This window comes from Diadema setosum, chromosome 1 (genome assembly GCF_964275005.1).
Source record: "Diadema setosum chromosome 1, eeDiaSeto1, whole genome shotgun sequence".
Taxonomy (NCBI): Eukaryota; Metazoa; Echinodermata; class Echinoidea; order Diadematoida; family Diadematidae; genus Diadema; species Diadema setosum.
The window spans coordinates 4,805,568-4,832,994 of NC_092685.1; the positions used below are offsets into that span (position 1 = coordinate 4,805,568).

A 27,427-nucleotide genomic window follows, 5' to 3' on the forward strand; every position below is an offset into this window, starting at 1 on the left:
CAAACAACGGAGACTCATCAGAGAGATGAATTTGATAGCAAATTGCTGCTTATTTCGCCCTGGAAGAAATGCTACCTCCGGCTCGTCACTTCAGTAGAATCACTAATTACGATAAATAGCCAATAACTCTCCTTCACTGCTTCCAGCTAGCCAGAACCTGAGCTGACTGAGCTGCGATTAATTTAAGGAGTGTCCTGGATGGATTATGTATCGCAGCTGCACTCGCTGGATTGTCCATTCCATCAACCATTGCAGTAGTAGACGGCTAGCGGCTGCTGTATCGTTCTCATTTCAATCACACTCGCGTTACAGCGACTGGACTATCATCGGCCTTGTTTACCACTACCAGACATCATAGCAGCATATTATTTCACATTGAACAATCAGTTGGAAGAGCCTCAATAATGGAAGACTTTCAACCTCCGCCCCTTCGGTCTGTTCATACTATCGAGCCTGTAATGGGTTCTTTGGCTAGTGTCAGGAAGTCAAGAGGTTTGTTGATTCTGGTTGTTAATTAAATTTAAATTACGTTTTGAACCTAACTTTAAAACTGTAGATTTAGGGCCTACTGTAAAAGTGGAAATTTTCGTGGTGTTGAAATTTTCGCGCACTTTGCGCAACCAGAGGCAGAAGCAAGCAGGAAAATAGAAGCATGTGAATATTTGCGCGTGCCATAGAAAAGATCTAGATCTAGTCTATGTTCCAGCAGTAGAACACCTCGGGACCTAGTCAATGTCTTGATTCCATGGAATTAAAAACACGCAAAACTCGTTTTACCCGGCCAAGGGCGATGCGCGAAACATTAGTCGCGCGAAAATATCCACTTTTACAGTAGGCCTAAATCTACCTCCGCCAGGCCAGGGAAGAAAGTTATGCTTTCAATTCAATTCAATTCAATTCGCGTTTATTTCATTCAAACAGATAAAAAAACATTCCGACAAGGTATGTAAATAAATTCAAATTGACAATAAAAATGTAACAGAATGTGGAGACAGCAAGAAAAACAAAGTTTTATAAGCAGCTGCCACCATAACAAAAGCATTTATAATAAAAGTCATATTAAATGGTACAAATAAATGTGCATAGATATTAAAACCAAAGAGATTGAAAATGCATATTCTACAATAGACACATAGAGACAAAAACAAACAAACAGAGTAATACCCGAATGTGTAGATTACTTTTCTTTTTCCATTGAGAATAATTTAAATCTTCGTTTAAGAACATTTAAAGATGGACTCATTTTAATTGGCTGTGGCAAGTTATTCCAAATTAAAGGTCCTCTATACAAAACAGAATATAAACCAACATTTGTTATTATTAAGAGGTAAATGATAATTCCAGAGGATTTCTCAAACAATACGAATGAATAGCACTATTTAACTGAAACAAGGAAGAAAGACTTGGGGAATACAATTTTTAAAACATAAATACATAAATACACCAATAATATATTTGTTCAATTCAAAAATATCAAAAACATTAATTTCATAAAAAGAGGTTTAGTGGAGGCAAGATAATTGGCGTGAATATAATTCTCACTGCTTTCTTCTGCAGACGGAATAGTCTGACCATAGAATAATTTGATGTATTTGCCCAAGCAATGTTTCCATATTGAAGTTGACTTAATATAATAGCGTTATAAATCAAACATAAAATATTGTGAGGAAAATATCGTAATTTGTATAAAATACCGATACATTTAGAAATCTTATTGCAGACTGAATCAATATGTTTAAGCCAAGATAATTTGTTATCAATAATTGAATTGATTTGAATTGAATTGAATTATATTCATTTCTGGTCAGTTTTCTTCTGTTTGCATTTGGCTGAGGCCCGTGTTGTAACCTGTGGATTGTATACTGCATGGAAGTTGACCTTGGCAGCTCAAAGATTGTGCATTTCAAAATGGCATGGCTTTTGTCTACTCTCAGAAAGGCAGTCATGTTCTCAAACATGTTTCAAACTTCCCTTTGAAAAAAAAAATTGTTACATGATTTGCTGGCAGCATTAAATTGTTTGACATGAACACTGCGCCCTGTAATTATCAGATCTTAAATCAGAGATCATCATATTTTTTTTTGTGGGGGGGGGGGTGGGGGGAGCAAAGTAGTGCTACTGATACAAAAATGTGACCATATTAGAATTTAGTGAAGAAATGAACAAAGGAAATGGGATTACATTTGTGATGGAATCCCATTTTCTTTGTTCACTTTTCCACTAAGTGAGTAAGAAATTATATTCATTTCTGGTCAGTTTTCTTCTGTTTGCATTTGTCACTTTAGAATTGGTAACATGTTACTCATCAAGTTGCGTGCCATATTCTGATCATGTTTGTGTGTTTATCAAAATAATTGCCTTAGATGGCAGAACAATGTTTAAGTTGCTATTAAATGATATTGCTTGATATGCTCTCAGTATTGCCCAGAAAATTCATTTTGTTATAGGGCCCCATGTATATATATATATTTTTTAAGCCTCCGCCACGAAGTGTTGCCGGCTCAGGCATTATATTTTCGGGTTGTCCGTCTGTCTGTCCTTCCGTCCATCCTTCTGTCCGTAATAAATTTTGTGGACAGCATAGTTTCAGAACCATTTTAGGTATCCTAATGAAACTTGTTATGAGTAGGCAAAGTTGTGCCTATTAACTTTTGAGTGCACATGCTGGAGGTCAAAGTCAAAAGGTCAAGGTCAAATGCTCAAAATTTCACTAATTCCCCCATATCTTTGCAGTGCCCGAAGGTATTTTCTTGAAGCTTAGTGTATACAGTACATACATGTACTGCCAAATAAAGATTCTCCAGAGAGAGTTTCAGGCCATGCGGTCAAAGGTCAAATGAAAATGGCAAAATTTTCCTTTTTTCTCTATATCTCGCAAATAGGTCAAGGTATCTTCATGGAACTTAGTGCATATGCATGTACTGAGTCAAAGGTCAAGGTCAACTCCTCAAAATTTCACTATTTCCCTCATACACTGTATTTATGTGATGATAAACTGAATATATATCCAGTAGAGATTCTCTTGGAAGTTTCTTGCAAAAAGTCAAAGGTCAGAGTTCTACGATGTAGTGAAAGTGCTAAATTTCACTTCTTCCTCCATGTCTCAGAAGTGACTCAAGGTACAAGTGTATCATGAAACTTAGTACATACAACATATTCAAGCATGTTGTACCTTACAGTGATATTCTTGGGAATTTTAGGGTCATATGATCAAAGGTAAAGGGTTAAAGGCCAGGTTAAATGCTAAAATTTTACTATTCAAAACTGAAATTACACTGTTTCTCCATACTTTGAAAATTACTCTATGCATAAACTTATGAAAGGATGAAAAACCAAGTAAAAATCATCACATCCCCAAATACCTGCGTTCTTAGACAGTATAGCCATTCATCCAATTAAACCTAGTTAGTTCAAGGAAAGTAGAACATTCAACACATTTATGACAAGCCTAACATTTTAATATTTTGCCAATTATGTGAAAATGTTTTATAAAATGGGTTCAAGAATGTAGCCAATTGGAAGCGCTGAAATGAGTCACGTGTGCGTGTATTAATTTCTTACTAACATGAGCGGCCTGACGTCACAATGTTTACACTAGCAGTACGCACTCAATCGGTTGTTACAAGTGCGTCGCGCGCTACTATACGCGCTGTCAATCCTGTAAACAACTTCTAGTTCGGGCTGCCGGCCGGCCTTTCTTGTGTGCATAACATGTGTGGCGTACGTATACTCTTATACGTACAGTACTTATATGTGCAGGATTTCCGAGTGCGACGTGCGTAAATGTTTGGGACGAACATCTTCGGACATCTTGACTCTTTGACTGGTATTGACCCACAAAGGTACATGAAAAATGCTGTTAGTTTTCGACCCATTTTATAAAACAAATGATGCACAGGATTATTTCGTGGCATTAGTGGAGATGCAGCTCACTCTCGGGTATTTACAATGTAGTGCAACATATGCACTCGGCTTTGCCTCGTGCATGTTTCACCATGTTGTAAATACCCTCGAGTGCGCTACATCTCCACTAACGCACTCTCGCCTGTGCATCATTTGTATAATCACACATTGTCAAGACATTGTACTTTAGACCTATTAGGAGCATCATGCATTATGGCGGAGGCATACCAGTCGCCGTAGCGATATTTCTAGTTTCATAAACAACAACAGCAGCAAATGCTTGCAGCTAAAGGCACAGAATTCATACCTTTGACTAGTGAAAACACATTACCGGTATATCAAGGAGAAGTATGCCAGCTGTGATCTGTCATCAGTGCTGAAGATTTTACGTTGTCTTCTCTGTCTCTCTGTCCGTAGCCATCTTCTTGGCCAAGACTCTGGAGGAGAAAGCTGAGGATGCCAAGTGGTACAGGCAGGACGTTATCGACCTTACTGAAGTACCGACCTGGCCAGAGTATGCAGAGGGACTGGACAGTCCAGTCGCTAAGAGTGAGTGTCCACTTTGCCTCTGAAGATCAGTAGAAATGTTTACGTGAGGCCTATGTGATTGTTAGTATGTGTGTGCATACAATGTACGTGTTCATGCCAAAAGTATAACAGTATGTCTATGTGTGTATGTTTTCGTGTTTTGGTGCATATGTTGAATACATAGATGCTATACGATGTATTTCTATGCCTCTGCCATGAAGTGATGTTGGAGGCATTATGTTTTTGGGTTGTCCATCCGTCCTTCCGTTCATCCATCCATCTTTAATGAATTTTATGAACAGTGTATCTTGAAAACCATTTGAGGTATCCTAATGACATATGGTGTAACTGTAAGTATGTATGAGTGAACGAAGCTGTGCCTGTCAACTTTGGGTGCATATGCTCAAGGTCAAAGGTTCAAAGTCAAGGTTGAATTCTCAAAAATTTCACTATATATCGCCCCCCCCCCCTATTTGAGCAGTGCATGAAGATATTTTCTTGAAACGTACAGAGATGCCAAGTTTTAAAAAATTTTTATGAGAGAGATTTTCATGACTCGGCGTCTGTGCGAGTGGGGGGAAGGTGTGGGAGGGTTTTTTTTTTTTCAGTTTTTAGCTCTTAATGGTGCGATCTGATGCATACTTAAGTGACCATTTTATACTTATTTTGAAAGACTAAAGGGAAATATACCTTCAATTGCAACTATCCCTTTAATCCTTTGAGCTATGCTCCTTATTATCTAGGCATCAGTGGTCCAGCTGCATGAGAAAAATGGGTGCCATGTACATGAGATCGCGAGACGGACCCTAAATGCACGAGTCTCAGGCAGAATGTGTGAGACTTGGTAGCTCTGCGTACATTCATGCATTACCCAATAAAGATTATCTAGGGAAAGTGTTGGGCCTTGGAAAAAGGTCAAGGGAAAATGCTAAAATTTTACTTTCTTTCATGAAATATGCGTGTACTGCCTGACAATGATTCTCTCTTGAGTTTTGAAGTCATGAGGTCACAGGTTGAGGTCAAAGGTCAAGTTAAAAGGCTAGTAAAATTCTACTATTTAATGCCGAAATTGCACTTTTTCTCCATGCCTTGTACTAGATTACTCAATGCATTTGATGAAACTAGGAATAATGCATTACTGCACAGTGATTCTGCAGGGAAAGATTTTGATCATTTGGTCAAAGATCAAGTGTAAATGTTCAAATGTCACAATTTTCCCCATATTTTGAAAGTACGGTAGCTCAAAGTATTATGATGAAAATGGATATTACCACTTCAATGTTTATTTGAAGGATTGTGGGCCATGGGGGCAAAGGCCAAGGGTCAAAGGTCATGGAAAAATGCTCAAAGTCTCCAATACCTGCTCTTGTAAACAAGTTAGCCGTCTGTCCAAATGAAACCTAGTTCAAGTAAAATATCACTCAACACATTTGGGACAAACATGTCATTTTGATTTTTTGCCATATATGTTGTCTCACATTGTCAATACATTATACTCTTGACCTACTGGGAGAATCATGCAATATGATTGAGGCGTACCAGCTGCCATAGTAACATTTCTATTTTGATGGATGTTTTGACCTCTTTATGTTTGATGATATTGCAACAAGTATTATATTTTGGATAGAATATTTATCCTTTAGTGATTGGTCATAAGAGTTTCACATGATTATAGGTATTTTCAGCTACATGTCAGAATGTTGGCATGTTTGACACTCCATGGCGTACTATTTGCAAAATGATGTCACAAGGCAATTGTGACATCCCCAACAATTCTTACACTGCGCACTGCTTTGTACTGCAACTCTGTAAAATCTAACAATTTCTAACAAAACAATTGTGACATCATAAAGCAAATCTGACATTATGCACTGCTTCTTTTGTCACTCTGTCAGATGTAACAATTTCTAACAAAACAAGTTTACAGAGCAATTCTGACATCATGTGATGCTTCATATGGTTAATGTAGGATCCCTCCACCTCACTGCATGTACCACAAGATTTCTTGCTTCACATTTACCCCCTTTTTTTTTTGTTAAAGGACAAGTTCACCTTCATAAACATAAGGATAGAGAGAATGCAGCAATATTAGTAGAACACATCAGTGAAAGTTTGAGGAAAATTGGACAATCGATGCAAAAGTTATGAATTTTAAAAATTTTTGTGTTGGAACCGCTGGATGAGGAGACTACTAAGGTTCGTGATGTCATATGAGTACAACAGTATAAAGAAAATGTAAAGAAAATTCAACATATTTTCACTTTTTTCGCATAATAAAAGAGCACTTGACTTGCCTCTTTCTAAAGGCAATGGGAATAATATTACCCATATTATATGTCAGTAACGAGTCAAGGGAATGTGTACTTTTTTCAAAAGATGAAATTTTGTGAAATTCTCTTTATATTTTCCTTATATTGTTGTACGCATGTGACATCATACACTGCAGTAGTCTTCTCATCCAGCGGTGACTGCACAAAAACTTAAAAAATTCATAACTTTGGAATGGATTGTCCGATTTTCCTCAAACTTTCAATGATGTGTTCTACTAATATTGCTACATTCTCTCAATCCTTGTGTTAATGAAGGTGAACTTGTCCTTAGATATTTTTGATCCAAAATATAAAACAGATCACTCTGCTTAATTTTAAGTGGAACTGGTTAAAACTATAGACGTTAATGCTTCCAAAAGTACATTTACTTCAAGTGAGCAATGATAGAAAAGACTTGTGAAAGCTTACAAATTAATTTTTGTCATGATTTTGCATTTTTAGCTCACCTGAGCCAAAGGCTCAAGTGAGCTATTGCGATCGCCCTTCGTCCGGCGTCCGTCGTGCGTCGTCCGTCATGCGTAAACTTTTTACATTTTCATCTTCTTCTTGAAAACCCCAAGACCAATTTTCATCAAACTTGGCAGGTACAGTTGTAGCATCCCTAGGGGGTTAGGAACTCAATTTGTTAAAACGGGCACCATGCCCCACCCAGGGGGCCCCCAGGGGGGCCCAAACCCCCCAAAATTAAGGAATCTGTAAAAAATCTTCTTCTCTAGAACCAGAAGTGATAGAGCTAAGTTAATACTGTGAGTTAGTACATTGATGACTGTAGTTTCAAGTTTGTTCATGGCAGAATCAGGGGTGCCCCCCTTGGGACCCAGGGGAGGGGGGTGGGGAGGGGTTCTAATGGGGCCTAAATTGTACATTTTCATCTTCTTCTTAAGAACCCCATGACCCATTTTCACCAAATTTGGCAGGTAGCATCCCTAGGGGGTTAGGAACTCAATTTGTTAAAACGGGCACCATGCCCCACCCAGGGGGCCCCCAGGGGGCCCAAACCCCCCAAAATTAAGGAATCTGTAAAAATCTTCTTCTCTAGAACCAGAAGTGATAGAGCTAAGTTAATACTATGACTTAGTACATTGATGACTGTAGTTTCAAGTTTGTTCATGGCAGAATCAGGGGTGCCCCCCTTGGGACCCAGGGGAGGGGAGTGGGGAGGGGTTCTAATGGGGCCTAAATTGTACATTTTCATCTTCTTCTTAAGAACCCCATGACCCATTTTCACCAAACTTGGCAGGTAGCATCCCTAGGGGGTTAGGAAGTCAATTTGTTAAAATGGGCACCATGCCCCACCCAGGGGCCCCCAGGGGCCCAAACCCCCCAAAATTAAGGAATCTGTGAAAATCTTCTTCTCTAGAACCAGAAGCGATAGAGCTAAATTAATACTATGACTTAGTACATTAATGACTGTAGTTTCAAGTTTGTTCATGGCAGAATCAGGGGTGCCCCCCCCCCCCCCCTTGGGATCCAGGGGAGGGGGTGAGGAGGGGTCCTAATGGGGCCTAAATTGTACATTTTTATCTTCTTGAGAACCCCATGACCCATTTTCACCAAACTTGGCAGGTAGCATCCCTAAGGGATTAGGATCTCAATTTGTTAAAATGGGCACCATGCCCCACCCAGGGGGCCCCCAGGGGGGCCCACACCCCCAAAATGAAGGAATCTTTAAAAATCTTCTCTAGAATCAGAAGTTATAGAGCTAAGATAATACTATGAGTGAGTACATTAATGACTGTAGTTTCAAGTTTGTTCATAGGAGATCCAGGGGTGCCCCTCCTGGGGGCAGGGAGTGGGGGGTGGTTGGGAAGGTCCAAATGGGAGCCTGAATTGTACATTTTCATCTTCTTCCTGAAAACCTCATGATGGATTTTTCGTCAAACTTGGCAAGTAGCATCCCTAGGGGGTCAGGATCTCAATTTATCAAAATAATCACCATGCCCCACATAGAGGGCCCCAGGGGGCCTCAATCCCCCCCCCCCCCCCCAAATTAAGGAATCTTAAAAGATTTGGGCCCTTATTGTACATTTTCATCTTCCACTTGAGAATGCCTGGTCAAATTTTGGTAGAGCTGTGAATAATTTAGATTAGTGACTGCGTGAAAGGTGAACTTGCGATACTCAGGTGAGCGCTAGACCCGCGGGTCTCTTGTTAACCATCATCCAGGAATACACAAAATCTGTGCAAGAACATTAATTATGTACATCTTATGGGTGTAAGTGACACCTTCAAAAATAATGAATATACTTATTGTTTAACCAGCCATTTTGTATACTTCTCTGAGAAAGCTTTGCCCACAAATAAAGTGATTCTTTAAAATGATTTAAATTCATAGACATTGTCAATGATGTACTTTCAGTATGTATGCAAAATGTCATGAATGATTGTATAGAAATTGAAATTAATTTCTCAAATGTGATGTTTTTGCAGGATTTCTCAAAAACATTAGCTCTGTTCTTATTTTTTGTGTGTTCATTTTGGGTGACACCTTTTATATAGCAAACAGAATAGAGGTAAAAAAAAAAAAAAAATATTTGGTTGCTTTTCATCTAGGATTTTTGTTTATTAATCCATGGTCTTTTATCAAATATTCCAAAATTGATTTAATGTAAAAGTGGATATTTTTACACAAATAATTTTTTTTTTTGAGCTTGGCAGGGTGTAATGAATTTGATGTGTTCTTATGCACAGTTATCAAAACATTAGATGGTGTTACATATCACAAGCAAAAATATTAATGTGCTTTTATTCTGGAGCTAGTTTCTGGTAGCACTACGTACATGCACGAAAAATCTCTACGTTTACAGTAATAATGAATTGCACTAATGACTTAAGTTGTCCATAATTGAGAGCTGCCATTGCAGTGACATGACAATATACAGTGAATGACTGCTGTGGGAGGAACCTGCCATACAGGATGTTGCATTCAAAGCACTTGAAATGCACTTTCAATCTTCTTCTAAAGCAGCATTCAAACCCTGAAATTAGAATATTCTGGGTATCCCTAACCTCAATATTGATGACAAAAATCTTTTTTTCAACTTGAATTTTTGCAACATGGATAACAATCCAACAACATGCACAATACAGCCTTTGTCCCTCCACTCATGCACACCGGCACACATTGCTTCTGTAAGTCACATTTCTCTGTTCACATGGCAAACTATTGGATGTTCTAGTATGAAATGCCATATATATCGTATGGATTAAAACATCTGTTTGATTTCTGCAGAACCCACATCCGCACCTAAGCCAGACCTGAACAGCAAAGTCAGCGTGTGGAAGGGAGATATCACAAAGCTAGATGTAGACGCTATTGTCAACGCTGCAAACCGCTCACTGCTTGGTGGTGGGGGAGGTAAGACATAAATTGAACAAGCACAATAATTCAGAGAGAGAGAGAGAGAGAGATCCAAAATTATGTAGATCGAGAGAGGGAGATAAATAGATATGAGACAGATAATGAATTGGAGAAAGAAAGATAGAGAGAGATACAAAATTGAAGAGGGGAAAGAGATAAAAAGGTAGATAGAGAGATATAGAGGGGAAGGGGAAAGAGAGAGATAGGTAGATAAAGAGAAAAGAGAGAGAGAGGGAGAACAAACAGAGACTGTGTAATGGATATTTATTATCTCTTCTAATTGAACAGCTCAAATATGTTTTTCTCCATGATATCACTTCAGTGTAAAAGTTGAGTTCTATTGACATAGAGCTGATGATTTTCAGTAGGCAGAGCGTGTATGACAGAATTAGAGCTGTGGAATTAAAGGTTTTGCTGTTTCCGTTGGCAGTAGCAGTGCTAAATGTGGAACCTCTTATCTCCAGTTCTACAATGTGTAGCTATGGCTAGCATCAACCGGACTTGAAAGGCACTTCCTATAGGGGACAGCTTGTCTGCAGTGTACATGCAATGAATGAATGGTCCAATCTCTTGTGGTTTTGTGACATAGCATGGGAAGTCATAGTATAGTGTAGGAAAAGCTACAGAAAGTGTTTGTTTGTTTCGTTTACAATATAAGGAAAGTTGAGAGTAAAGGGCAAAGTCAACATTTGGACATTTCTCATAATTTCATCAAGCTTTATATGTGGATAAAATCTTGCAGGAGAGTTGACCATGTCAAGCATGATTCTCTACAAACTAGTGTAGGAAACATTGTTTTATCACTTTATTTTGTGGTGGATGCAGTCATGTCTGTTATGCATTGTGTGGTTACACACACACACAATACATGTGTGATGGTGATTTGTTTGTTTGTTTGTTTGTTTGGTTTTTTTTTTTTTTTTTTTTTTTTTTTGGGGGGGGGGATGGGCAATTACGTCCATATCGATGGCGTTGTTAATTCAGCATACATGTGTAATGCCAAAAAGAAGTACTGTATACATTATGTATCTACCAGGGAGGTGGATTCCACCTCCCTGGTATCTACCAAGTCTAATTTTTCGAAGAATAGGACATAGCAACAATTGACTGTGGAGTATAATAGTGTCATCATACACCTTGTTCATGTATATCTGTTGTGTACTACATATTAGTACATTTACTATTGGGCATCACATTCATGTCAGGATCAGAACAGATGATGCATGCAGTTGCATGCATGTGGAATTTGTGAAAATATAATTTGACTAAATATATTGCTCATACAGTCTACATTGTATTTCAAAATGCCAATTTGAATTAGTTTATCAATACAGGTTATTGAAACAATCTTTACATGAAGGTGAAAGCATTTATTAACTCGTAGAATTGCCATGTGGTCTTTATAGTTCACTGTGATATTAGAGTATTCAATACATATCATTATTTGTTGTTGTTCTTTTTCTGTCCCTCCACTCTTGTGTAATGTCTTTTGCACCCCTTGCAGTGGATGGAGCGATCCACAGAGCTGCAGGCTCTCACTTGGTTCAGGAATGCCGGACTGTGGCCCCTTGTGACACAGGGGAAGCCAAGCTAACAGCAGGTGTGAGACAGATACCCTCTGACACAAACCCTCTCATGTAGATTAGGGGCCTCTTTTTCAGTTTCTATACTTATGTCCATTTTGACATCAAGCAGGCCAGTGAGCCTTTACAAGGAAGTGTTTAATGTACAGTCAGACCTGTCTTTGCGGTCACCTGTCTATAGCAGCCACCTGCTTATACAACTGTAGCAGCCACAGAAAAATCCCCTGCACAAATTTACTGTATTGTATACCCTTTATATAGGGGTCACCTGCCTAATGCAGCCAGCGGTCACTCGTTTTGTATCCCGTGGTCAATATCTAACTGCGTATAGTGGCCACAAAAATTTAGCCAAACCGCTACATCAGCCACGAATATGTTGGCTTGTACATTCATTGCATGAATTCTACTGAGTCCTATCTCAGTTACAATCACACAGGCATGATTGATAAATGCAGCGCTTCAAAATAACTTAAGTCTAAGGCGAAAAGAAAAATTGTAATGAAGTAAATTATACAAAACAATATCCCCATGGTGTAGCTGCTCATGTACACTTATTTGGTGGGTTTCTTCTCTTTTTTTTAAAGAATAACATGCAGTATTTTATGCTAATTGTTATACAATGCAAGTAGTGAAATTCAAAATGGCCACCGGCCTGTCTATATTGGCCACCTGTCTATAGTGACCATTTTTGTGATTTCCCTTGGGTGGCCGCTTTAGACCTAGGTTTGACTGTGTTATATGTAAGGTGGAAATGAAAGATTTTGGTATTGTGACAGTCAATTAGAAACATTCTGAAATTGTTATGCTGTTATTCCACTTTGAACTTGATACATGACAGTACACTATTTTACTGATGTATAGACGTGCATAATCTCACTTGGAAAAGTGTGTGTGTGTATGTGTGAATATGAGTGTGTGTTGCATATTTATGAGATGCTATTTATACAACTGTAGGAGAGATTTCTGGACGAGTGAAGTTATGAAGAGTGAAGGTAATGACATCCAAAGCAACATAATTATTTACTGCTGAAAATACAAGCAAAATTAGAACCCAATCACTTGCTGTGATTGTCTGATTTTATTCAAACATCCATTGAGTCTTACAATGATCTTGGGGAAAAACAACAACAACAAAGAAACCAAAAATTCCTTTTGTTATTCTCCCCTTTCAAGCAGTTGGTCAGACAAGAGAAGAAGTGTTGTTTTTGTGATTTGAAGCTGTAACTTCAAACAGCAAAGGGATAATTTCAATGTGGATGTCTACTTTCCTTTTTGCCATATATTTGTGCATCTCATTTGTGTGTGTGTGTGTGTGTGTGTGTGTGTGTGTTGCTTCCAATGCTTTGAAAGGGCTTGAAAACAACCACAGCTGTAAAAATGCAAAATGCCCTCTGCCTACATTCACGTGCATACATACATTTCCTGTTTTTTCAGTAGTGTTCAATATAATAAGCTTTTGATTTTTCATGTGATATTGTATCAAGATCAGTGTAGTGTATTACTTTGTAGGAGTAACTAAAGAGTAAAAAAGCAAAATGCCCTCTGCCAACACTCACGTGCATACATACATTTCCTGTTTTTTTCAGTAGTGTTCAATATAATAAGCTTTTGATTTTTCATGTGATATTGTATCAAGATCAGTGTAGTGTATTACTTTGTAGGAGTGACTAAAGAGTGAAGTGGAGAAGCTGTTTAAATTGGTGACTTTTTATAACCTTAGGAAGAAAAGGTTTTTTAACCTATAGACACCGGTACTTGCATGATGTCGTTGTATTATCCACTTTAATGTGTCAGTGGAAATTCCATTCTGATTAAGACTTCATCCTCTTTGATGTTTAATTTAGTTACATAAGTCATTATGGTCTTTCTTTTCTCTCTCTTATCTCAGGTTACCTCCTGCCAGCCAGATGTAAGTATATTTGCTTGTCACACATGTATACTTGTTGGTTCAAACACCATTATGCAGACAAAAGATTATGCAAGTTTGTCTGCATGCTGTCTCGTTCTTGTTGTATTCCTAATAGATGAAATCTCTTTACAATTTGACATGCATACCTCATCAGTATGCATATACATACCTCTTCCAAACCATAACCAGTGAAATTTATTTTTTTTAGACAAGCTGAAAACAGGCTCATGGATGTTCTTTTCAGTCTTCTGTGTTCAATGAAGCCAGTGATCATAAGATTGTTCATATTTTTAGCCTGATCCCCCAAGTTTGCTGTATTTCTGTTCATTACTAAACAGGCATTTACAATATCCCTTTTGAGAAACACAGGTTGCGAAGTCAGGAGAATTTGATGTACTTCACATGAAACATACATTTTTTTTTTTTTTTTAAAGTTTTGTGTGAGTAGGATACCGAGCATCCCTATCTGGAATAATATGATGGTTTAGACCATGCTTCTCAACCCTTTTTAACCAGAGGCCCACTTTGGCTCCTACAAAATTTTTTGAGGCCCAGTTACATATTATATGTGTAATGGTGGAATTCAAATGCAAATCTTTCTTATTTTCATTTTGGGAAGACATCACAGTCTACCTGCAATAGCTTTGTGGCATATTGGTTGAATAGCACTGGTTTAGACCAATTTAAAGAATTTTTTTATTTTGTCATTAAAAATAGTGAAAGGTAGCTATGCCATTACTTATGATAGACTGTGCTTAAGAGAGCAAGAGAGAGAGAGATAGACAGATAGGAGAGGTAGGGGAAATTATCAGAGAAGGAATGTGGAAGGAGGGAAAAGTGCTACACAAGGAGCGGGAGAAAACAATGCAAGGGTTCTTCTAATATATTCGTTGCCAACATCACCTGTAGATGTATTGCACACTGTTGGCCCCATCGTCAATGGCCCAACAGCCAGCGCCAACCATCGGGAGAGCCTGACCAGCTGCTATGTCACGTGTCTGCAGCGCATCTTGGAGCACAACAAGTCCAACCGCGCCAAGCTGGAGGCCAGGAAAAAGAAGGAAGTGAAAGACAAGAGCAGTGGTGGGGGAGAGGACGCTGGCCGAGGAGACTCGTCGGCAAACGGCAAACCTGCCGTGGAGGAGGATCGTGGTGGGAGTGACATCCTGAGATTACTGAGGCATGACCTGGAGGTGATGGAACCACTGATTCGGTCTGTGGCCTTCCCCTGTATATCGACAGGAGTGTATGGTGAGTCTGCCATCTCAGCTCAGTCCAGCACTTGTTGACATTGTTTTATGGGTTTCTTACTATTATGGTCTACCATGACAACTTTTATGTTTAGCATATATGTACGCAACAGATACATACTTATAGGTGAAGCTGCACTTGATGTTTTATATGATCTGCAATGAATAGTTCATTCTTTAGCCTTTCTACTGGAACGCTGTGAGGTAATTTCAAAGAAAATAGAAGGGATTGCGATGGAATTCCAACTCAGTTGTACCCACATGCAAAGTGCCTTTGTGGTAGTCCTTAGAAAGAGCAAGCTCACTTGTTTTTCATATGTGCACAGTGTAACTGTAAAAGATTGGAGAGTTGTTTTGATGTAAACGCTGACAGGTGTAGTTCTTGTCATTTATCTAATATTTTTTATTCATTGTTATTAGTATTTTTGTTTGTCTCTGTATGTGTGGCTAGGATACCCTCAAGAGGATGCATGCCAGGTAGCCCTGAGTGTGATCAGAGAATGGCTGGAAGACAATCCCAATGAGGTGAGTGTATGAGTCATCAAACACACACACACACACACACAAACACGAACACGAACACAAGACATAGCAGCACTTTGTGTGAAACAATGTAAGATGATGTTCATTATCAAGCTATCTGAAGAAGAAATGAATCATGATATAAACAGTACTTACTTTCAGACCCTTACTTCACCCCTAGATTTAATTGATAAGCAGTTTTTCCACCTGTTCTTGTGATGATAAATACAGCATGAATATTCTTCAGATTTATTGTTTGATTGCTTTGCGGTAGTCATGAGAATCTAAACATGAAAGTGAAATTGTTGATGCTCAGGCTTACCAAACCATTCAAAGGCATGCTTTGATGAGTTGGAAAATGCTATATGATCTTTTACGTTTGCAAGCAATTATTTTGATCTATTCTAATGGCTGTTCTGTCATGCTCTTCACTCTTATAGCTGGACAGAGTTGTGTTCTGTGTCTTTCTGGAGAGGGACTTAAAAATCTACGAGAGACTGCTGCCCTCTTTCTTCCCTCTAGAAGGTGAGTATGTCTCTATCACTCCAGTGGTTCTTAGACCCTGTCATCCAGATTTCTCTCATGGAAACATTCATGCTTCCACACCATGGGGTCCTAGGGGATGTTGTTGGTAGGATGTTCCTGCTATTTGAAATTTTACTTCCCATTTCTGCCGTGTCTTGTCTTGAGCATGATCTATTTGAATTTTCTCAAACTTTCTTCGTGGATGAAATTTGACAGGTTAATCATCCTTATACAAATAGTTTACAGTCACGAGTGCAATGATACAAGATTTTGCACGAGGTGAAAGATAGAGGCACTCTGTTCAAGGGGGCAAAGGCGAGTTTAATAGTGTGCCTCATCTTTCACTGAGTGTGAAATCTTGTTCCATTGCATGAGTAAAGACCATACAGTATTTGTTTAATACAACACCTCAAACATCAGCAGATTTGGTCCACACAGATTCTTGAATTTAGCACAGAAATGGCGACCGTTTTCCTTGAAAGGGGACTGAGTAGTACAGTCACAGTCAGCTGTGTACACGTACTTATGTGTTGGTTGAAATTGTTCACAAACTGAGTGACAATATACAGGTTTGTAAGTGCACTTGTAATTGTTGAGTGCACGCGGCAAATGCTCGTTTATTGTGACATCATAGCCATACAATGGAACAAAAACTTCCAAGTCCAATCATGAGTTTCACACTTGAGTCAGTGAAAATTGATGAAGTCAGCCATGCGCTATCCATTTTTGCTCAAACAAAATTGCACGGCTGACAGAGACATTGTGTTATGGTACTTTTAACTGCATGTCACATGATGAGTAGTCAACCAATTAGATAGCTACATTCTTTTTAGGTGTTGTATAATTTGGTTTAAAGCATGAAAGTGTGAGGTTAAATGTCATTTCATTGCTTCTGTCATATCTGAACTGAGAGTAGACTGCATTTGTCATTAGAGCACTTGTAAAGTATGTAAGGTTAATGTAAGGGTAATTTGTTTTAAGGTTGTTTCTTGTCAGGTGAGATGGTATGATTGAAGCTACCGTTAACCCTATTTTATGTGTGTGTGTGTGTACTGTAAAGCTGTTATTTGCGAGGGTTTAATTTTTGTGAATTTCACGAATCACATTTTGATCGCTAATTTTAACAACACATAAAAATGTCGCCATGCGCTATGGTAGTAGTGCATTTACGATAGCGTTGGTGTCGATTCGTGAAAATAACATCTCGTGAAAATGTCTGACCTCATACACGAAATATCTGCATGCAAAAACAACAGCTGATACGGGTTATGTGTGTGTAACAGTGCCAGCAGTGTCAAGATAATGCCAGAAATATTTGACGAAGTCAATGAACAAAATCATTATGTTGGTAAAGTGATAGAATATTACACATGCAAGTCAAACGTGAGAAGTGAAAAGTGACTATTAGCCACTTGTTGAGTGGGGAAGTCATAGGTAGTTACAGGTCATTCAGATACATTAGATCCAGGAGGACCTGGATAGCAACAGGTGGAGGTCTCTTTCTATCAGATCATGACAGTACATAGTGGACAGTTAGTCAGCATTGTGTCTGCCTTACAAGCAAAGAGGTCAAAGATTCAAGGCCTAGGGATACTAACAGAGCAATGCAGTGTGGTATCAAGATAATCCATCTATATAGTAGTAAAGAGGCAAAGCAGACTCTCCCATTGATTGGGCATAGAGAGGAGGTCCCCCACCATGATAGATTTCTCATCACTTCTAATAAGAGAGTATGGTGGAAACATGCAGTAAAACCAGACATTTTTGTGTGTATGAAACTTGCACAAATTTCACAAGGAGCAAAGAATGGTGAAAGTAAAATGCACGCAAAAGTGTTCGTCTGCGAAATGCATTGAATGCGAGTAGCAATTTGCAAAAGTTTTATGCCGTGAAAAAGACCATCCACTCCAAGTCATGCAAGTTTCATGCAGCAAATGTTTTTGGTTTTTACACTTAGTGAAGTGGTTCATCCCACACACCCGTTGGCAAAACAGACTGACCCTTTGTGGTTCACCCCAGATGACTTACAATGGTTAGTGAGCAGACTCACCCACACAATTTGTGCCATGTTTAAAGAATAAAGATGATGGCACACATCTCAAGTTAGGTTTTGTCATATCTTTATCTTCTCTCTCTCTCTCTCCTCCTGTCACAGGCATGTCCTTGGCCTCCAGAAATGAAGACGACGACGAAACATAGGATCAGATTGGTCTGACTAGTTTCTAACGTGTGTAGATAAGGGCAAATGGACAACTTTGATTCAAGGGAGTACCGAATGCAGTTTGAAAGTCTATCGGTAGATGAATAAATTATTCTTGTACATGTTTGGTGTAATACTTGTCCTGTCTGTGTGTCTCGTATTATCGATGGTGAAAAAGAAAATGTTGTTAATCATTCGTTGAGTAGTGTCAGTCTTTGTTCCCAAGTTGCAGTGCTGCAGCAACTCTGTCATCCTGTCATCAGCAAGGCTGTCAGGTAGTCTTTGTACACTTTAAAAAAGAAAGATTAGAGGAATGTAGGCTTCTAAGCCATGCCAGTAACATTGTAGGCTGCTCCCGCACATAGTGTAGCACAAGTAAAATGATGCATTGGGCCAACTGTATACCATTTTAGAAATGGCATGTTGTGGGTCACGCTAGGACTGTGCAGTAGAATACCAGTCGAGTTGAATGATCATGACCGGACAAAAGATCTGGGGCATTTATATTATCACATACAAAAATTGTTTTGGAAAGACCGCTCATCATTGTGTGTTCTGACCTGCCAGATAGTATGCTTCTATGAGATTTCAATTTTTTTTTTCATTCTTCATGAAACATGTGATGTTTCTAAATTGAAATATACTTTTTTTGCTGAACATATTCTGTATTTGCAATTTTCCAATTTCTCAACCAAAATAATTTTTCTTTGGGACTAGATGCTTTACCCACAATGTTTATATTGAGCCACTTGTGTAAATGGGTGTCTGCCAATACTGGAGTAATTGATAATGGCAGGGTTATCCGGGAGAGCAGTGTTAACAGTGAAAAGGCTACTCTGGGTAAGGGCAGACCATCTCAATAGATTACAAAGACCATCCACTGGTTATGGTATTGCTTGTAATCCTGGCACATGTCATGCCTGTTTTGGAAATATGTTTATATTGAATTAATGTATATAGCACAATTTAAATAAGGGTCATTGTGGGAGATAAAGAAACATTTGTGAAACTTTTTGTCTAATAGATTGTGCAGTTCAATCTACATTCTAAATGTTTATGTGTGTGTATGTGGTAAAAAGCTACAGAACTAACTGCGCATGCATAATTGAATTGAAGTTGCATCTCACAAGAAGAACAGCCCACATCATTACAAAAGTTTTGGCCAGTTCAGATAGTATGAAAGACATCTTTGAAGACGATGTGACATCTAGATGGTCAAGCTGTTAAAAGCAAAATTTCTCTCACTAGAATCATGTGTAGCCAGTGTAATATGTGCAACAAACTTAGTATTTGTGAGAATTACTTGATTGATTGTTTACTTGTTTGGCTTTATCAAAGGTGTGGGGAAGCACTTGTAAAACAAGAAATATTACATGTATTTTCTGCTTTATATTCTGGCTCATTTATTGTTATTCTGCAGAAATGCAAATTTATTACTTTGAGTATGGAACACATATAACACAAGTTTGAAATCTTGAGGTTGCCATCATGTATTATGATTTTTTTTTTTTCCCATGAATGTCCCAACAACGTGGACTTAAATAATTGTGCATGGTACTTAGAACTTTCTGAGCAGCTGACAGTTACCTAATTTTGATTCTTAATTGTGTCTGTCTACATACATGGTCATTTGACAGAAGGCTTTTGTTGATCCCAGATGGTTAACATTTGTTCAGCGACATGCAATGTAGAGTTGACAGTGACATGTGACATGTGACAACAGTGACATGTGACATTCGTTGACTTTGTGTTTATTCAGTGGGCAGAATGCAACTGGAAAAAAAAATGATATCCAACTCCCACCAATACAGGAATTTGTGGGAAATGCCATGCATATTGTGTGGTGATTTGTTGTGTGTAGATTTTGTAAGTACTAGAACAAAAGAAAGCTCACTGCCAGTGTAGTTTTCAGTCAGTGTTTGATGGTTAGCACTCAACATGCCAGACATTTGTGTCAAAGCACCTCCATAAGAGTGCCACATTTTATGTCTGCTAGGGAACTTGTAATTAGCATCCAGCCACTGACTACCAATGTATGTTAATCGTGGCAGATGGACTGTGATACGCACAAGTTATCTACCAGTGTTCTAGTTTGACTTGTTTGCTTGTGAACAAGTCTTCTGCATGGTTCAAGCTCATTCCTTCAATTTCAAATCTCCAAAATAAATTTGACGCTGTAGGATCACAGCACTTTGGCTCCGACTGCAAACTTGGCTGGCATGTTTGAGTATTAATGAACAACCAAGGCTGATTACTAAGGAGGTGTTAAAGAATGCATGTTTCTTCAAAGTCGCCTGTGACATGAATTTTTATTTTTCCCAGATCAGATGATGCACACATGTACTTGTGTCAAGAAAAAGCACTGTTCCTCTCTTAAGTAGCAGGTGAAAAAAATTCTTTTGATGTACTCGAGTTCTTTTGTCTAATATGCATGTCTAAGAAGGTATGCCTCATGGTAAGGCTGGTACCAATTCTAATTTAACTCGTATCATGAAGACATGCACATCTTGCAGTAAACTTCCAGTGGCTCTCAAATGTTTTACATATTTGGGAGATATCCGTGGAGGAATGGCCCAGTAGGGAGAGGAAGATACGGAATAATTTGAGGACAGAAATGATTAACAGTTGAGTTAAATTATCCTTATGAGAGAGGGTCTATTGTTGAGTCTTATTCAGAATTTGATTTGGAACGTTTGTGTTAGGAAGAGACTCATTTGTCCATAGCTAGGTCCAGAGAAAGTAGTTTAAAAATACAGATACGGTTGATGAAGACATGACCAGTACAGCGTTTCCTAGCTGCATGCAGTATCACATCTGCCCTCTGACACATAATCTGTAGTATTTGCATCACACATTATCTGTAGATGTTTCCTTTAAGTATGGAATGTTAAAGCCAAAACATAGTTCTCATATGCATGCAGAACTTCAATTTTTGCCGTAAAATGTACACGGATTCATAAGAAATGTGTTAAATTACATAATGCTGTACATGTAACGACACAATTTAAGTTAGGTAATGACCAAAATTCAAAACATAAGCCCAAAAGGCTGGAAATATGACAGTCTACTCTCAGAGCATACGAGATCTTGATTGCTACATATTTCACTGTAATTCATTATTGATAATCAACAAATGAAGTCACAACATGCATCCACTGATCTTCCACACTAAGAGTGAATTGTATGGAGAATTGTATGGAGCTTGTTGGAAATGGGATTGCTAGGCACTATCAGTCATCATGTAACATTCTACCTACCCACAATGCTAACTACAGAGGGCTCTTCTGGAATTAAAGTAGAGTATACCGACTTTTATTACCTCCGCCAAGGGGGGAGGTATATGTTTTTGTTACCGTTGGTTTGTTCGTTTGTTCGTGAGTTAGTTAGTTCGTTTGTCCGTGTGCAAAATAACTCAAAAAGTAGTTAACGGATTGGGATGAAACTTGCAGGAAAGGTTGAGAATGACACAAGTACCAAACGATTAACTTTTGATAGTGATCCGAAAATTTTGGGGGACTTTGTGAAGGATTTTCGACATTTTTGGCAGGAGGGTCAATGAACTTGAGAGTTCAGGCTGCGCGTATTTGAGGTTAGCATGCGTGCACCAAAGTGCGTGCTCTAGTTTCTGCTAGGGCGAGGCGTACCGTGCAGCTGAGGGTTTATGACGTAACAAAGGCTTCTATATTGGGAAATCGGGCGACTTTCAGCACACGGTGCTGTAAGTACATATGGGTGGAAATCACTGATATCTCTATGGAAGAACTAGATCAGTGGTGGAAATGAGCTGCATGCTTGGCGGAGGTCTGCGCTCTCAGAGTGCTTTTTTAGTTATTCAATACTTTTGATCTCAAAATAAGCCAAAACAACTCATCATCCTGGCAAATAACATCGGCCAGGAAGGTAAGTGTCTTGGTAGCCCCTTTCGATGAATTGCAAGCACATTCCAAATGATGGAAGATAAATTTTGAGCCCTTCAAAGAACTATGCATGTACTGATGGAAGAACTATGTTTTAGCTTTAAGTCATTTATAGTCCTGCCTTGAGGAAGGAGTGTATCAAAATGCACTACCACATACATTGTATTGATCTATATTTATCACTGCATCAGCCATTGCTGGTCAATGTCCGTATTTGCTGGGAAAGTTTCTAGAGTATATGTCAGAGTGTTACTCTATGTTCAATGATCAATACTTGTACTATCCTCTTAGGTTGCTTTTCAGCTTACTTTAATCCTAATCCAGTCTTGTATAGGGATATTTGATTCATTTTTTTTTTTCTGAATGAATGCTTTGCATCACTACAATATGGTACCTGAAATAGGTAGTATGTATACATATAAGAGCAATTTTGCCATTGTGCATTGCATATACCGATTCTTGAAAGATCACCTTCATCAAATACAATTATGCTATGTCTGGTTTGTTCTTGAAACGTGTGGCCAAAGATACAATGTCTTCACTTGAAAAATCCTGATGGTTTCAATTATATGTTCCACTTCAACACTACATTTGCAGGTTTTGTTTGTGTGTGTGTGTGTGTGTGTGTGTGTGCATGTGTGCACATTGAGGCTGTTTTGTGTGTGGGGAGGGGGGGATGGTCTTTGACCAAATTGCATGAAATGTGATTGGAAATCAATGTAATCCCAGTTAGGCACCAAGGGATATTTTTTCACACATTTCCATGTTCTTCACTTGCATATCTTTTACTCACTCGGAATTTGCAAGATATCTTCATACAGCGAAACTGACAAGCCATAGTGAGTTCCGAAATTGGGGTCTTTTGTTTGTTTGCTTTTTTAAAGATACCCAAACGACCATGTTTTGAGAGTGTATTGTCCCGACTTCCATTCTTCATTGAGAAGTGTCATTCTTTTCCTTTCATCGCAACTGATAGCATTCAGACTTGGCTCCTTGTTTAGAAATGTTTCGGTTCCTATGGCTTTGTCAACGTCATGACCACAATCACTCTGGTCTTCCTGTAGAAGATGGATGAGAAACACAGCACTAACAAACATACAACACGAGTCCGACTTCAGGATTGTTGCATGAAAAAAGTCACTGTCATATTTGTGTTTAATCATAGAACCATCAAAGTATGTACAAGGACATATATATCACAAATATTGACAGTCTTCATGTTAGTCATCCAACCATTGATATATTACAGTATTTTTAGTTGATTCTACTTTGCATTGACATTGTCAGATTTGGAGATATGTGATCACTACACATATCAAAAATCTGAACTGCACTGTTAAACCCTCACAGGACAAAACAGGACAGTTCCAAGACACACAATGTATTGGAGCAAAGTTGAAAATAGGAAATCTGTATATGTACATATGCTCATTACACAAACATTACAAAGAAAAATACAGAATTTATCTCCAATATAACTCTATCACACACGCTGATAATGTTGTTTGATAACACAATCAGCACAATCGTGCACTGAATAACACCTTGATTGCGTACAAATCCTACAGATTCAGTAGCTCTAACATAAATGAAACCAACATCAAACTATGCTTTTGGGGATGCAACCATTAGCCAGTGATCCTAAGAATGTGCAACAGAGGTCGATCCCTGAATTTATGTCTACAGTGTATATTTCTATGTCTTTCACATGCTGTAGAAGCTGGCTAGTTGAAATTAGTGAAGGGGCATCTACCCAGGACAGAATGAGGCAAGGGAGGCATTCAACATTAATACGGGGACAAAAATCAGCTTGGGGAATGTTTCCCTTTCTCACATATCAAATCCACACCTTTTTTTTTTTTTTTTTTAATCATCTTAGCTTTTTTTTTTCCTCCAACAAAGAATTCTATCCACATAGACTACCATACAACATCTACATACCAGTATAAAGCAATGTTTGCGTAGTGATATAGCCCCACACTTATGAGCTTGAAAGGAGAGTATGGACAAATCGTGCACTTGACAAAGCCTACACCAGCTGTGATATTACCAGTATTGAACCTGCGCATTCCATGTTACCATATACACTTTAGAAAAATGGAAATTTCCTATGAATTTGGTTTTGTCTATTTTTTTTTTTACATTAAGTTACTATGAGTTTCAAGTGTGTCTGGGATTTGCTGACTGTCCAAACATTAATAGTAATGATTTAGTAAAACTGGTATAACCATTAATAGTGGAAAATTAAACCATCATAAATCCAAACACTTCAATGTAATTTCATCATTGGTATCACACTGTGGACAACATTACACACATACCATGCTTATTCTTTTTCTCGTCAAAAGAATATTAAGTTATCATCCAAAATGCTACTGGATTACACAATAGTTTCAGAAATGAATGAAATGAGAAAAGCTAATACACGTTTGTATGTCATGTTAACACCTTCAGAGTCCAGCCCACTAGCATGTAAGCACTTGACGAATGAGTACAATGTAATGGCATGCTATACAAAAAGCATGATGCCTGTGAAAGGTTAAGTGCAACACACAGCAACCAATGGGATTGAATGGAGTTCATAGTGTGCACTCTTTGAACATCAACAGGTGATTAAATAACCTGGAGTGGGGGCGAAATATTCTGACATCTTTGAAGCTACACTTGTCAAACATGAAGGACAGGGAAAATGTATCATGAAAGTCTGCTACTTTTTCGTCAGACATAAGATGTCTGTATGAACATAAAGAGATCTTACATAATTCAAGTCAAAGTCTTCACATTTTCAGGTCTCATCCAGTCAAAATTCAAGCTTGAAATCAATGAAATCAAACTTCCTGCACAAATATCACAACATAATACTGTTGGCAAACCACTGAAGAAGCTTGAGACCTGGTCAAGTCCGTCATTTTATGTACGTGTAAACAACACACTGAATGTGTTCATAACCTATAACAGATGAATTCTAATAGGCTACTTTCCAGCTTCCTTTTTGTAGGTTAAATTCAAGGGTCACCCTAGAGCATGACATAAAAATGATACAGTATCAAGCAACAAACCAAACCAATTCGACATGTGTTTGCCAGTAATAGTATCTACCACTCCATGCAAAGCTTGAAAAAACCAAATCACTGTTCTTTCCAGGCAAGAAAATCGAACAAATATCAATTTTCCTGCATGTGAAGCCTTGAATCTCAAACTAAAAAGATTCATTATCCTGAACCAAGCTTCATTCTGAACAAGCATCTTTACAGCCATGGTTTATATAACTGGTAATCATTTGTACTTCACTGGACAAGTGCATGTGTTCACTCAGCATATACATGTACTAAATGGAAATAGACAGGTAAAAGCCTACAAGCAGAAGCTTTTTGCAACATACAATGCACACAAAAAAGCAAAACAAAAGCAAAACAAAGCAAAACAAAAAACATGTATCATGCAACATAAATGTATTCTACCCTGTAATATGTGTGTTACTAGAGGAGAGACACTAAATAGCAATGCAAGAGATCTTTATCATACAGACATTTTTTTTTTTTTTTAGGCAGCTAACTAATGAAAGCTATGACACAGATCTTTACTGGAATGAGTCACAGAAAATAAAAACAAAGAAATACACTTGAATGCATTTTTTAAGCATCTTGCTTGAAACTAACACATAACATATACAAGCCTTACTACCAACTTAGTCTCACTTTTCTTACCTGAAAAATATCATGTGATGTAAAAATACTGATTTCCCTAAAATATTTACATATCTTCAACGCATTGTATTCAAACAAGACCGCACATCAACAGAGAAACAAAATCAAATCAACCCTACTTCATTATAAAACGTTTAATACAAATACCAGTATGTAATATTATTCTAAAGCCTTGCATATCGAAAAAAAAAAATCATATACGACATTTCATCTTTACAAACCTCTACAATTCCAATTCAATGCACATTACAAATCAAGACAGAAATTTGTATGCAAGGGAATATAAGAATGGATATTTATGTTGTCTAAAGCCTTGCATATCGAAAAAATCAAATACGGCATTTCATTTTTACAAACCTCTACAATTCAAATTAAATGCACATTACAAATCAAGACAGATATTTGTATGCAAGGGAATATAAGGATGGATACTTATATGTGCAACTCAAGACATTCAAGCTGAAAAATTCCAATTCCTGTATGCCTGAAAGGGGACTCTGCGTTTGAAATATGGGTGACTCTCAATATGAACAGAATTGATACAAAAGATGCGAACATGTCAAGAGTTGCTACTGAGAAGATTTCTTACAAAAACAAACACACAAACAGAGTAACAAACATACATAGAAATAGCAGATACACATATAGCTACCACTTGAGAAGTAGTATTGCTTTACTCTTACACACTTAAAGTGCCAAAATGCAATTGCCATGTCATTAGCCTTGTCTTAGTGAAATCACTATTTTTGCATGCAATTCTAGCTAAACATATGAAAAATTTACACTCTAGCAAACATACAGTTATGGAAATTTTGATGACATATCAACATTTTGTGAACGAGGGATTTCTCAAGCTCTTAGATTGATGCATCCTACACTGTATATTATTCAAAGACGGTTAAGGGCCTTCTTAGCAGGATAGACATTACTCTGGTGCATGAATAGAAAGTCAAGGCAAGACTGATGTTTTGATCATATCCCTGTGCTGGGTAAAAGTGGCATCTGTTCTCCTTTCCTCAGAAGCAAGCATGAACAAAGACTACTTGCAAAAACAAAAAACAGTGCAAAACACCAACAAAACAAAAAATCAACCGCAATTCAGACACACTGCTATTTTACAGGGAAAAAAAAAACTTTTTGCCGAAAGACTGATGTTTCAGACGACTAATTTGCTTTTACAGGAGGCGCTTTTGAAAGATACAAATGCGTGATGCAGATGAAAACTGATGCATTGCCCAGCAGTCTGACTGTCTCTGTCAGGCAAATAAGTAGAAAGGGCACAAAATGCACACTTTAATGGAATCATTTCAAGTTATGACTGTGGCACGTGGACATGAAGGCTACACAGCTTGGGAGTCTGTGATAAGAGTGCAACACTTTGGCTTCTATCTTTCCATCGCTTCCATTTTGATGGCTCACAAATACAGACTCTCTCGACTGATTTCCTGAACAAATAATTGTCTGAGTTAGGGTCTCATGTCTAACTTGCTGAGGACTGAAGGGGTGAGAGGGAATAATTCTAAAACAAAAAATGCAACAGTAGTGTTGTCACACAATTATCCCTAATCGAAAAGCACTCACTCATTCTAAATTATTGCAGAAAAAAAAAAAAAAATCTCTTTTTTTATCATGGCTTTGTGTCTGCAAGACTATCAATTATAATCGAGTGGCTAACCATATCTTGAATTCACG

At 38.0% G+C, this 27,427-nt stretch overlaps 1 protein-coding gene across 1 annotated transcript; it reads left to right on the plus strand.

Annotated features, from left to right (window-relative positions):
* Positions 1-3: 3 nt before the first annotated feature.
* On the plus strand, positions 4-18,409 carry LOC140233430 (ADP-ribose glycohydrolase MACROD1-like). Its single transcript, XM_072313542.1, is given in 10 exon segments — positions 4-267; positions 269-492; positions 4,321-4,452; positions 9,994-10,119; positions 11,627-11,722; positions 13,594-13,614; positions 14,524-14,865; positions 15,316-15,389; positions 15,827-15,911; positions 18,067-18,409. Coding segments are annotated over 10 exon segments (1,206 nt in total). The 5' UTR covers positions 4-205; the 3' UTR covers positions 18,111-18,409.
* The last annotated feature ends 9,018 nt before the right edge of the window (positions 18,410-27,427 follow it).